General features: G+C 42.5%; 2 protein-coding genes across 3 annotated transcripts in view; both read left to right on the plus strand.

Moving 5' to 3' along the window:
- Positions 1 to 1,470, plus strand: part of LOC143037435 (uncharacterized) — a 101,609-nt gene extending 100,139 nt beyond the window's left edge. For both annotated transcript variants that reach the window (XM_076205654.1, XM_076205653.1), the window contains exons 5-6: positions 8 to 157; positions 1,249 to 1,470. In XM_076205654.1, the coding sequence (XP_076061769.1) occupies positions 8 to 157; positions 1,249 to 1,407 (309 nt within the window). In that variant the 3' untranslated portion in view covers positions 1,408 to 1,470. The remainder of the gene's footprint in view (positions 1 to 7; positions 158 to 1,248) is intronic.
- The window catches only part of LOC143037275 (uncharacterized), a 271,196-nt gene that overhangs the window by 171,780 nt on the left and 87,025 nt on the right, over positions 1 to 12,391 (plus strand). The window lies entirely within an intron of this gene.

Consider the following 12,391-nt stretch of genomic DNA (forward strand, 5'->3'; position numbering starts at 1 on the left):
GTTTCAGGAGGGTAAGGAGATGGAAGAAGTCAAGGAAACCCCACAGGACTTGGCCAAACAACAAAGGGATAAGGATTTAACTGAAAAGGTGGAAAAATATAACAATGAAAAACGAGCCAAGTCACTAATGGACATGCACTCGTCAAAGCTGAAGAAGGTATGGATACAGTTATCTTGTGTTTCTATCTTGTATGGGAAAAAGGTGTTAGTGAAGGAGGCTGAAATCAACTCTTCTCCTTGCTCCCCCTTCTTCTCTCCTCCCCTCCCCTGGTTGGTACAGAGCTGGAGAGGTGAAAAGAGAGCACAAAGAACACCCACTTCCCCTCTTTCCCATATCCTTGCTCTTGCAAGAGAGCAAAGGAGGGGAAAGGGGAGGATAAGAAAACTGCCTCATCCTCTCTTCTGTTTCCTTACTCTTGTGAGAGAGCACGAGAAGGGAACGAGAAGGTTTAAAGAATTCTCTGTCTTGTGGCCTTGTTCTTTTGAGAGAGCAATGGAGGGGAAGGGGAAGGATAAGAGAACTCCCTCATCCTATTGCCCCCCCCTCTCCACTACACTGTAGCACAGAGCAATGGAAGGGATGAGGGGAGTTGTAATTCCTTGCTCTCCATGTTTCCTTTCTTCCCTTTTCTCACATGCCCTTGTTTTCGCAAGAGAGCAAATGAGGGGAAGAGGAGGATCAGGTGGGGAATTCTCTCACCACCTCCATTCTCACTTTTCCCCTCCCTCACTCTACAAGGGATAGGGAGAGTGCTTCTTCTTCTTCTTCCTGCTTTCACAAGAGTGAGCTCCCTCCCTCTTTCCCTGCCTTGCAAGAGTGCAAAAGGGGAGTGAAGTTAAGAGAGCAATGGGGAGAGATTTCATCCACCTTCCACTTTTCTGCTCCATCTCTTTTCCTCTATCCACCCTTGTCATTGGAAGGGTGGGGATGAGGGGGAGAACAAAAGAGGGAAAGGGAACAATGAGAGAACTCACTGACAAGAGAGCAAGGGAGGACTCACTAGAGATATCAACCTCTAAATCCTCTTTATATGATTGGCAGGAACTGTCAGCAAACACTTCTTTGTGGGTGCATTTGAATAGCAAAGATTGTCATTACCTATGATGTGATCACATCAGAAGATGATGACTGAAGCCACTGTTAGCTGTTGGATTTGAGTGCAGGTTTGGTGTAAGGCATGACTTCTGACCAGTTATTCAGAATTTAAAAAATGTTTAAAATTTTTAACGAAATTATGCCATTTTCAGGAAAATAAAGACAAACCCCAGACCAATGAACGACGACCTTTCTCTCGTGAATTGGACATGCAAGTGAACCGCTTTGATGAGGCTCAAAAGGCCTCAATTCTTAAGAAAGCACAGCAGCTTGACAACAGATTCTCATCAGGGAAACAAAAGTTCTTGTAGTTGTTGTACAACTTATTTCAAATTTTCATAGATTAACTTATATTAATAAAATTGAAGCTTTAATATTTGGTTTCAAATAGCCTTATGGAATGGAGTTTATGGTGAATTGAATCTTGTGGTGGGGGAAAAGAATACTGCCACCAAGTATTTCCACTTGGATCGTAAGAGGCGAGAAGAAAGGGACGGGGAGTGGGACTAGGCATCCTTCTCCTTGTAGCCCCACAGGGGACATTCCTAAATGAAAAAGTAAAGGCATAAGAGGGTCTGGGAGTTTTCAGACCAGCACCCTAAGGTTTGGGTCTTTTAATGTGTGTGGATGTGGTACAGATGAGAGTAAAAGGGAAGAGATAGGTAGTATGTTTGTGAGAAGAAAGATGGATGTGTTGGCTTTGAGTGAAACTAAGTTGAAAGGGAAGGGTGAGTGTAAGTTTGGGAGTGTAAGTGGGAGGTTATCAGGAGTGAAGAGAGGGCAAGGGAGAGAAGGGGTGGCTATTCTAGTAAGTGAAGAGATAGGTAAACGTGTAGTGGAGTGGAAGGAGGTTTCCTCAAGGATAATGTGGATGAAGGTGAAACTGGGAAAGGAGATGTGGGTCTTTGTAAGTGCATATGGGCCTGGCAGTGAGAAGAGTGTAGAAGAAAGGGAGGCCTTTTGGATAGATTTAAATGAGTGCATAGAGGATTTAGGGAGAAAAGTCAATGTAATAGTACTGGGAGACCATAATGCTAGGGTAGGAAATAGTCCAATTGACGGAGTGGTTGGGAAATGTGGAGTTCCAGGAAAGTATCGTAGTGGAGAGTTGATGGTGGAAATGTGTCTAGAAAGAGAGTTGATGGTGGAAATGTGTCTAGAAAGAGAGTTGATGATAGCAAATACAGTGTTTCGGAAGAAAGTCAAGCATAAGTACACATGGGAAAGGGTGGTGGATGGAAGGGTGGTAGATAGAGCGTTGATGGATTATGTAGTGGTAAATAGGACTGATAGGAAGAGTTAAGGATGTACATGTGCTAAGGGGAGAGGGTGGGGGAATATCAGATCATTTTTTGGTGGAAGGTAAGTTGAGAGTGGAGGATAGATGGAGAAAGAGGAAAGGGACAAAAGGAAGGGAGGTGCTTAGAGTGAACTCTTTAAATGAAAAGGAGAAGGAGTACAAGAAGAAGCTGAAGGAGGAGTGGGAGTAAAGGATAGAGTAGAGCTAGGTGTGGAGGAGGAATGGGGATGGTTCAAGGAGGGAGTCACAAAGTGTGCAAGGATGGTGTGTGGAACAAGAAGGACAGGAGGAAATAGAAGGAAAGGTAGTGAATGGTGGGATGAGGAAACAAAGAAGGTTGTAGAAGAGAAGAAGTGAGCTTTCACAGATTGGTTACAAAATAAGACGAGGGAGTCATATGAGAGGTACAAAGAAAAGAAAAGAGAAGTAAAGCAAAAGGTAAAGGAGGCAAAGAGGAGAGCAAATGTGAAGTGGGGTAAGAGTATGACAGAAAATTTTGAAAGTAATAAAAATATGTTTTGGAAAGAAATTAAGAGAGGAAGAGGAGGCGAATCAAGTAGAGAAGAAAAGGTAAAAGGTGCAGATGGAGAGACGATAATGGAGAAGGCAGTAAGGGGAAGATGGGCACAATATTTTAGGGAGTTGCTAAATGTGAAGGAGGATAGGGAGGGAAAGATAGCTGCAGTGGGAAATGCTAAGAGAATGAGAGTGATGAGTGAGGAAAATGGAGGAGAAATAAGGAAGGATGAGGTGAAGGCAGTTGTTAAGATGATGAAAGCAGGTAAGGCACCTGGTCTGGATGGATGCCATGCAGAATGTTTAAAAAAAGGATGTACAGTGATGGTGGACTGGCTGGTGAGGTTATTTAATGTTTGCTGGAGAGAGGGTAGAGTGCCGGAGGACTGGAGGAGTGCCTGTATAGTTCCACTTTACAAAGGAAAAGGGGACAAGTGTGAATGTAGTAGTTTCAGAGGGATTAGCTTGTTAAGTGTAGTTGGGAAGGCTTATGGGAGGATCTTGATTGAGAGGATTAGGAGAGGAACAGAGGGAGTAATTGGTGAGGAACAGTGTGGATTTAGGACGGGTAGAGGTTGTGTAGATCAGATTTTTGTGTTAAGACATATGTGAGGAAGCTATAGGAAAGGGGAAGGATGTTTTTTGGGCTTTTATGGATCTGGAAAAGGCTTACGATAGGGTAGACAGAAAGGCACTGTGGGAGGTTATGCAGATATATGGGATAGGAGGAAAGCTTCTAGGAGGTGTCAAGAGTTTTTATGAGAGCTTGTGTCAGGATTAGAAATGGAGAGAGTGAGTGGTTCGAGGTAAAGGTGGGACTTCGTCAAGGATGCGTTATGTCACCCTGGCTGTTCAACTTATACATGGATGGGGTGGTGCAAGAGGTAAATGCAAGGGTAGTGGGCAAGGGATTGGAGATGATTAAAGAAAATGGAGAAAAGTGGAGGTGAGCCAGCTGTTGTTTGCGGACGACACTGTGCTTGTGGCAGGATCGGAGGAGGGATTGAGGAAGTTGGTGACAGAGTTTGGGAGAGTATGTGATAGAAGAAAGCTATAGATAAATGTGGGTAAAAGTAAGGTGGTGAGATGTACAAGGGGTGAAAGTGGCAGTAGACTGGAAGTGAGCATTAAGGGAGAGCGACTGGAGGAAGTGGATAGTTTTAGATACTTGGGTGCAAATGTGGTAGGAAAAGGTGGAGTGAAGGTGGAGGTAGAATGTAGATTGAGAGAAGCGAGTAAATGCCTTGGTGGCTTAAAGAGTGTAATGAGAAATAGACATTTGGGAATGGATGCTAAGAGGAGACTGTATGAAGGAGTGATTGTGCCAACAGCACTGTATGGGGCAGAAACATGGAACATAAGAGAGGAAGAGAGAAGGAGCTTGAATGTGTTTGAGATGAGGTGTCTGAGAAGTATGATTGGGGTTACTAGGCTAGATAGAGTGAGAAAGGAGGTGAGGAGGAGGACAGGGGTGGAAAGGGAGTTGGGAGATGGGGTTGATGAAATATTAGGATGGTTTGGACACATGGAAAGAATGAGTGAAGAAAGACTAGTAAATGAGGTATGGAAGGCAGATGTGGAGGGAGTGAACATGAGGGGACGTCCTAGGATGAGGTGGATGGATGGGGTGAAGGGGGCTTTGAGGAAGAGGGGAATGTCTGTTGAGGAAGGACGGGAGAGGACAGAGGACAGGGGTGAATGGAGAATGGTTGTATATGGATGATGTTGTGAATGCATGAGGTGGAATGGGGGTTGAGGTAGTATGTGTGAGCAAAACTTGAAGCAGCCCGAAGGGATTTCTCCCCGTCTTTTCCTTTTATGCATGGGGGGACTGAGAGGGGGGGGTCGCCAATTTAATGAAGTGGCCTTGCTGTGGATGTGCTGTTTCTACAAAGGATTACAAAGGTGGAGCATGTCGACAGGAGACCTTTTGGTCCATAGCTAGGTCGGATGCGAAAAAATCATAATAAAACAATTAATAAAAAAATATATAATAATGTAAATAACAAATAAAATACATAAATGCATAGGTATAGTTAAATAATAAACAAACAGGTAAATAGTAAATAATAATAAATTGACATATAACTAATAATAAATGAAAATCAGACAGACAAATGATAACAAAACAAAAAAATAATATAAGATAAATTATAATCATTACAGCATCTTACTTGGGTATTTATCTAAATGATTCTTAAAGCTTTGAACTGAACTACATTGCACTATAATATAAGATAAATTATAATCATCACAGCATCTTACTTAGGTATTTATCTAAATGATTCTTAAAGCTTTGAATTGAACTACATTGCACTACCTGTGCAGGAAGTTTATTCCATTCATTAACTACACGGTTGGCAAAGTTGTTTCTACCTACTTCCAAATTGAATCTATTTCCGGACAGTTTGAGACCATTGTTTCTTGTCTGATTCTCATTCAATGTGAAAATTTGGTCACTTTTGATGTTGTCAATTCCCTTTAAAATCTTAAAGACCTGTATCAAGTCACCTCTGAGTCTACGCTTTTTTAGGAAAAACAGATTCATGTGTTTAAGTCGATTTTCGTATGATTTATTTTTTATATTTGGAATCAGTTTTGTGGCTCGCCGTTGTACTTTTTCCAGTCTGTCAATATCTTTAATGAGATTCGGTGACCATACAGAAACAGCATATTCCAAATGTGGACGAACTAACGATTTATATAGCTTGTTAATGAGTGATGGACTTTTGAAATCAAAAGATTGCGCAATCAGTCCCAGAATCTTATTTGCTTTCTCAGAGGCTGAAATACACTGCTTGGATGATTTGAGGTCGTTACTGATAATTACGCAGAGATCTTTTTCACTATCCACTTTTGTTAACGAATTTCCAAATAACTTGTAATCGTACTTACTGTTATTTTTATCTATGTGCATTACCTTGTGTTCAATTTCATTAGCCACTTTTCAGACCATTGCTGTAATTTATCTAAATCTTCTTGAATATCTAATTGGTTCGAGTGATCCTTTGCCACTCCGCACAGTTTTGTATCATCAGCAAATTTGGAAAGAGTAGATTTTAGTCCATGGTCTATATCATTTATATATACTATGAATAGAAGTGGCCCAAGAACGGAACCCTGAGGAACTCCACTTGCAACACTTTTCCATCCAGAAGTTTGTCCATTTAAAACAACTCTCTGTTTTCGACCATTCAACCAATTACTAGTCCAACCTAATAGGCTACCACTTATTCCATGCAAAGCTAATTTAGTAAGTAGTCTTTCGTGTGTGGGACGGTATCAAAAGCTTTTTGCAAAGTCTAGATATATTAAATCTACATTGTTTCTTTTGTCATAATTCGAGATAACTGTGTTGTAGAATTCGAGTAAGTCACGCAAGAACGTTTCCGTCTGAAACCATGCTGGCTATCATTTATCAAACGGTTACTTTCTAAATGATGTTCGATAGCATCTCTGATGATAGTTTCCATTATTTTTCCTACAATTGAAGTCAAACTTATAGGCCTATAGTTATTTGGTTTCTTTTTGTCACCTTTTTTGAATATGGGAGTAACGTTAGCTAGCTTCCATTCTCTTGGGACATCTCCGGATATGATGGATTTCTTGAAAATCATTTCTAATGGAACAACAATCTCATTTTTCATTTCCTTTAAAATTCTTGGATGCCAACAGTCAGGCCCTGGTGATTTATTAACTTTGAGTTTGTCTATACACCTTTTAATTTTTTCTTTTGTTATATTTACCGTAGTGAGTAAGTTAACCCCAGACTTTTCACAGGGCAGTGGACAAGGTGCAGGGATGACCCGTCGTCCAGGAGGTGCTAAGATGAGAGGGTGGAGGGGTGTGGAGTGTATTCAGGGATGGAATGGGTGGGAATGATTTTATGCCTTTTCCTTTTTGGCTACCTCCCTTGTAAGGGGGAAAAAGCCTAGGTATATGTATGTATGTATGAATCTTGCCCCAAAACAAGATATCTTTTGGTTTTAAAAGCTATGCTTCCACAGGCTGGTTTCCTTCAATAATACATACATACATACACCAAAGGCTTTTTCCCCCTTACAAGGGAGGTAGCCAAAAAGAAAAAGGCATAAAAACAATTCCCAACTATTCCATCCCTAAATACACTCCACTCCCCTCCACCCTCTACCCTCCCTCTTATCTTGGCACATCCTGGATGACGGATCATCCCTGCATCCTGTCCACTGCCCTGGGTCAGAGGTAGTGTCGTAAGACACAGTACATCCACAGCAAGGCTGCTTCATTAAATCGGCAACCCTCCCTCTCTGTCCCCTCTTGCAGAAAAGGAGAAGACGGGGAGAAATCCCTTTGGGCAGCATCAAATTTTTCTCACACATACTACCTTCTATTTTGTAACCAATATGTGAAAGCTCGCTTCTTCTCTTCCACAACCTTCTTTGTTTCCTCATCCCACCATGCACTGCCCTTCCTTCTATTTCCTTCAATAATAACCATAAAAAACCCTGCAGACAGTACAAGTCAAAGCCTAAGAGTAATAAGAGGGTGTATCAAAACAATCCTGGCTAGTCCTTGTGTTCTAAGGAGTCCTTTCAGGGTGGAGCAGAAGTGGGAATTCCCTAGAGTATGATGTTGCCAATTTAACCACCAATTATCGGATTGTCACTGTTCTTTGGGTAGGGCAGTGTAGGATGAGATGTTCAGTGTTTTCTGTGTGAAGGCTACATCTGGGGCAGTTTCTGTAGATAGGCCTGTACTGTGTGTATATTGTTACCTGGATGGTAATCTGAATGCAGTTATGCTAGTGCAGTTCTTATTTCTCTTGGGAGGGATCTTTCTGTAGAGCTACAGTCTGGAATGGTCTGATAGAGTATGGAGTTTGGTGGTCAGTCTTGAAGGGCTTGTATTGTGATCCAAGTGTACTTCTATACGGTTATGCGGTGCAGGTAGGCTACACCCCTCAACTCCAGCCACTGAACTTGATAGCAAACAACATACTGGCAAGTGGCAATGATGATGATATAGTTTAACGTCACCCCCCCACCCCCATCGGGAGGCTAGGACAGTGCCCCTCACAGACGGCTTTGTAGCAATGAGGAAACAAAATACTAGAAGAACTCCCCGTCCTAAATATTAAATTCCAGCAACCACCCCACCAGACAACCTTCTCAATTCAACCAATAAGCAACTTCCACAGGCATTGCCATGTGCTCACCCTCCCTCTGAACACAGGTCATTTCCCAACAAAGATCACCATAGAAGGGTAAATGAATTCTGAATACAAGAAATGAGCAAAGATGAGAAGGAGGAAGGTGTGGTGGAGGGGCGTGGAATGGGTGGGAGTGGGTACATGCCTCTGACTTGGCTACCTCCCTTATAAGGGGGAAAAAGTTCAGTGTATAGATACGGAATACAAGAAAATATTCATACATACACAAAGGGTTCCCTTGCAAGGGAGGTAGCCAAAGTCAGAGGCATAAATCCACTCCCACCCATTTCATTCCCACATACTCCACTCCCATTCACCACCCCTCCATCCCTCTTTTCTTGGTTCCTCCTTGATGACAGGTTATCCCTGTATCTCGCCCACTGCCCTGGGTCATAATCAATGCAGCAAGACACAGCACATCCACAGCAAAGCCACTTCATTTAGTCAGTGACACCCCTCTCCATCCCCTCATACAGAAAAAGAGAAGGGAGAAATCCCTTTGGGCTGTGTCAAAATACCCCTCACTCTTACTCCCTAACAACAACAACCCCCTTCCATGCATCACATCATCATCCATACACAACCATTCTCCACTCACCCCCATCCTTTGTCTTCTCCCTTCTTCAACAGACATTCCCCTCTTTCCCAATGCCCCTTTCACCCCATCCATCCATCTTATCCTTGGTCGCCCCCTCATGCTCACTACATCCACCTCTGCCTTTCACACTTCTTTTACTAATTTTTCTTTGCTCATTCTTTCTACATGTCCAAACCATCTCAATATTCTTTCATCAACCCTATTTCACAACTTCTTTTCCATCCCTGCTCTCCTCCTCACCTCCTTGTTTTTCACTCTATCCATCCTATTAACCCCTACCATACTTCTCAGACATTTCATCTCAAACACATTTAAACTCTTTCTCTCTTCCCTTATGTTCCATGTTTCTGCCCCATACAGTGCTGTTGGCACAATCATCCCTTCATACAATCTCCTCTTAGCATCCATTCCCAAATATCTATTTCTCATACACTTTCTAATCTCCCAAGGCATTAATTCTCTCAATTTACATTCTACCTCCATTTCAACTCCCTTTCCTACCACATTTGCTCCCAAGTATCTAAAACTATCCACTTTCTCTAGCCTCTCTTCCTTAATACTCGCTTCCAATTTGCTGCCATCCTTTCCCCTTGTACATCTCATCACCTTACTTTTAGTTGTACATTTATCTTCAACTTCCTTCTTTTGCATACCTTCCCAAACTCAATCACTAACTTCCATAGTCCCTTCTCTGATCCTGCTACAAGCACATTGTCGTCAGCAAACAACAACTGGCATATCTCCCAGTTTTTCTCCATTTTCTTTAACCATCCCCAACCCTAAGCCCATTATCCTTGCATTTACCTCTTGCACCACCCCATCCATGTATACATTGAACAGTCATGGTAACATGACACATCCCTGGTGAAACCCCACCTTCACTTCAAACCACTTGCTCTCTCCAATTCTAACATAGGGTCTACTACTTTTGTCCCACCTTTACTTCAAACCACTTGCTCTCTCCAATTCTAACATAGGGTCTACTACTTTTGTAAAAACTCGACTGCTCTTAATAGCTTTCCCTCTATCCCATATATCTACAATACCTACAATGTCTACCCTGTCATAATCTTTTTTCCAAATCTATAAAGGTCCTTTGAATGTGTTTGAGATGAGGTGTCTGAGAAGTATGGTGGGGGTTACTAGGCTAGATAGAGTGAGAAATGAGGAGGTGAGGAGGAGAACAGGGGTGAAAAAGGATTTGGGAGATAGGGTTGATGAAAGAATATTAGGATGGTTTGGACACATGGAAAGAATGAGTGAAGAAAGACTAGTAAAAGAGGTATGGAAGGCAGATGTGGAGGGAGTGAACATGAGGGGACGTCCTAGGATGAGGTGGATGGATGGGGTGAAGGGGGCTTTGGGGAAGAGGGGAATGTCTGTTGAGGAAGGAAGGGAGAGGACGGAAGACAGAGGTGAGTGGAGAATGGTTGTATATGGATGATGTTGTGACTGCATTAGGAGGAATGGGCAGGGGGGTGGGGGGTGGGGTAGTATGTGTGAGTAAATTTTGACGCAGCCCGAAGGGATTTCTCCCCGTCCTCGCCTTATGTGCAAAGGGGGACGGAGAGGGGGGGTCGCCGATTAAATGAAGCGGCCTTGCTGTGGATGTACTGTGTCTTGCGACACTGCTTCTGACCCAGGGCGGTGGGCAGGGTGCAGGGATGACCCGTCATCCAGGAGGTGCTCAGATGAGAGGAAGGGTGGGAGGGGTGTGGAGTGTATTTAGGGATGAAATGGGTGGGAGTGTTTTTATGCCTTTCCCTTTTTGGCTACCTCCCTTGGAAGGGGGAAAAAGCCTTGGTATATGTATGTATAAAGGTCCATAAAACATCCTTAACTTTTCCTAAAGCTTTCTCCCCACAAAAACCTGATCCACGCTACCCCTACCTTTCCTAAACCCACTCTGTTCCTCACCAATTACTTACTCTGTTCCTCTCCTAATCCTCTTATTTCATTAAAACTCTCCCATAAACCTTTCTATGCTCAAACTGATCCCTCTGAAACTACTACACTCACACTTATCCCCTTTACCCTTGTAAAGAGGAACTATACAGGCACTCCTCCAGTCCTCTTGACACTACCCTCTTTTAAGCAAGCCAGTCCACCATCACTGTACCTCCCTTTTTTTAGACACTGCATGACACCCATCTAACCCAGGTGCCTTACCTGCTCTCATAATTTTGATAACTACTTTCACCTCATGTTTTCTTATTTCTCATACATTTTCCTCGTTCATCAATGTCATTTTCTTAGTGCCTCCCATTGGAACTACCTTTCCTTCCCTATCCTCCCTCACATTTAACAACTCCCTAAAATACTCTGCCCATCTTTCTTACTGCTGTCTCTTCCATTATCATCTCTTCATCTGCACCTTTTACCTTTTCTTCTCTCCTTGATTCACCTCCCCTTCCTCTCCAAATTTCCTTCCAAAACATCTTTTTATTACTTTCAGAAATTTGGTCAGACTGTCCCCCACTTCACATCTACTCTCCTATTTGCCTCCTTTATCTTATATACTTCTCTTCTTTTTTCTTTGTACCTCTTGTATGTTTCTCTTGTCCTATTTTGCAGCCAATCTGAGAATGCTCATTTCTTCTCTTTTACAACATTCTTTGCTTCATCATTCCACCACTCGCTACCTTTCCTTCTATTTCTTCTCACCCTCCATGTTCCACACACCATCTTTGCACACCTTGTGACTTCCTTCTTGAAACATCCCCACTCCTAGTTCTCTATTCAGCTTCTTCTTGTAGTCCTTCCCTTTTCTTTCTCATTTAAGCAGTTAACTCTAAGCACCTCCCTACCTTCTGTCCTTTTCCTCTTTCTCCATCTATCCCCCACTCTCAACTTAATTTCCAACAAAAAATTATCTGATATTTTCCCACTCTCTCTCCCAGGAACATGTATATCCAAAACTCTTTCTACCCTTCTGGTTACCACTATATAGTCCATTAAAGCCCTATCTACCACCCTCTCCCATGTGCACTTATGCTTGACCTTTTTCCTAAACATGGTGTTAGCTATCATCAACTCTCTAATATGATTTTTTCCTGGAACTCCACACTTCCCAACCATGGTTAGTCCCCTACCCTAGCGTTGAGATCTTCCAATACCACTACATTGACATTTCTCCCTAAACCCTATATGCACTCATTTAAATCTATCCAAAAAGCCTCCCTTTCCTCTACACTTTTCTTACTACCAGGCCCATATGCACTTACAAAGACCAACACATCCCTTCCCAGTTTCACCTTCATCCATATTAACCTTGAAGAAGCCTCCTTCCAAACCAACGCATGCTTACCTATCTCTTCATTTACTAATATTGCACATTAGTTTGAGCACCAAGAAGTAGTACATTATCATTTGAAGCACCAGAAGTAGGGTACAGGGACCAGTACTCGTAAGAGTAAAACAAAAAGGAGATGGAGGGAAAGGTCTAATTACCTTGTTGCCTGGTACCCTGATTCACCAGACTTGTATTATGATCAGATCATAACTGTTCTTAGACCATACCTGAAATATATACCATACTATGTCAAGCAAAACAAAGGTGGAAACCAGTTCTGAACATCAAACATTGTTATACTATGCTAAACCTCTGAAGGACAAAAGGGAAAGTCAGAACAGTTATGAGTGAATGCAGATTTAGATGGTATTACTCATGGAGTCTGGAACCCCTCACTAGGC

This window comes from Oratosquilla oratoria, chromosome 22 (assembly GCF_046742065.1).
Source record: "Oratosquilla oratoria isolate Oo_2021 chromosome 22, ASM4674206v1, whole genome shotgun sequence".
Classification (NCBI taxonomy): Eukaryota; Metazoa; Arthropoda; class Malacostraca; order Stomatopoda; family Squillidae; genus Oratosquilla; species Oratosquilla oratoria.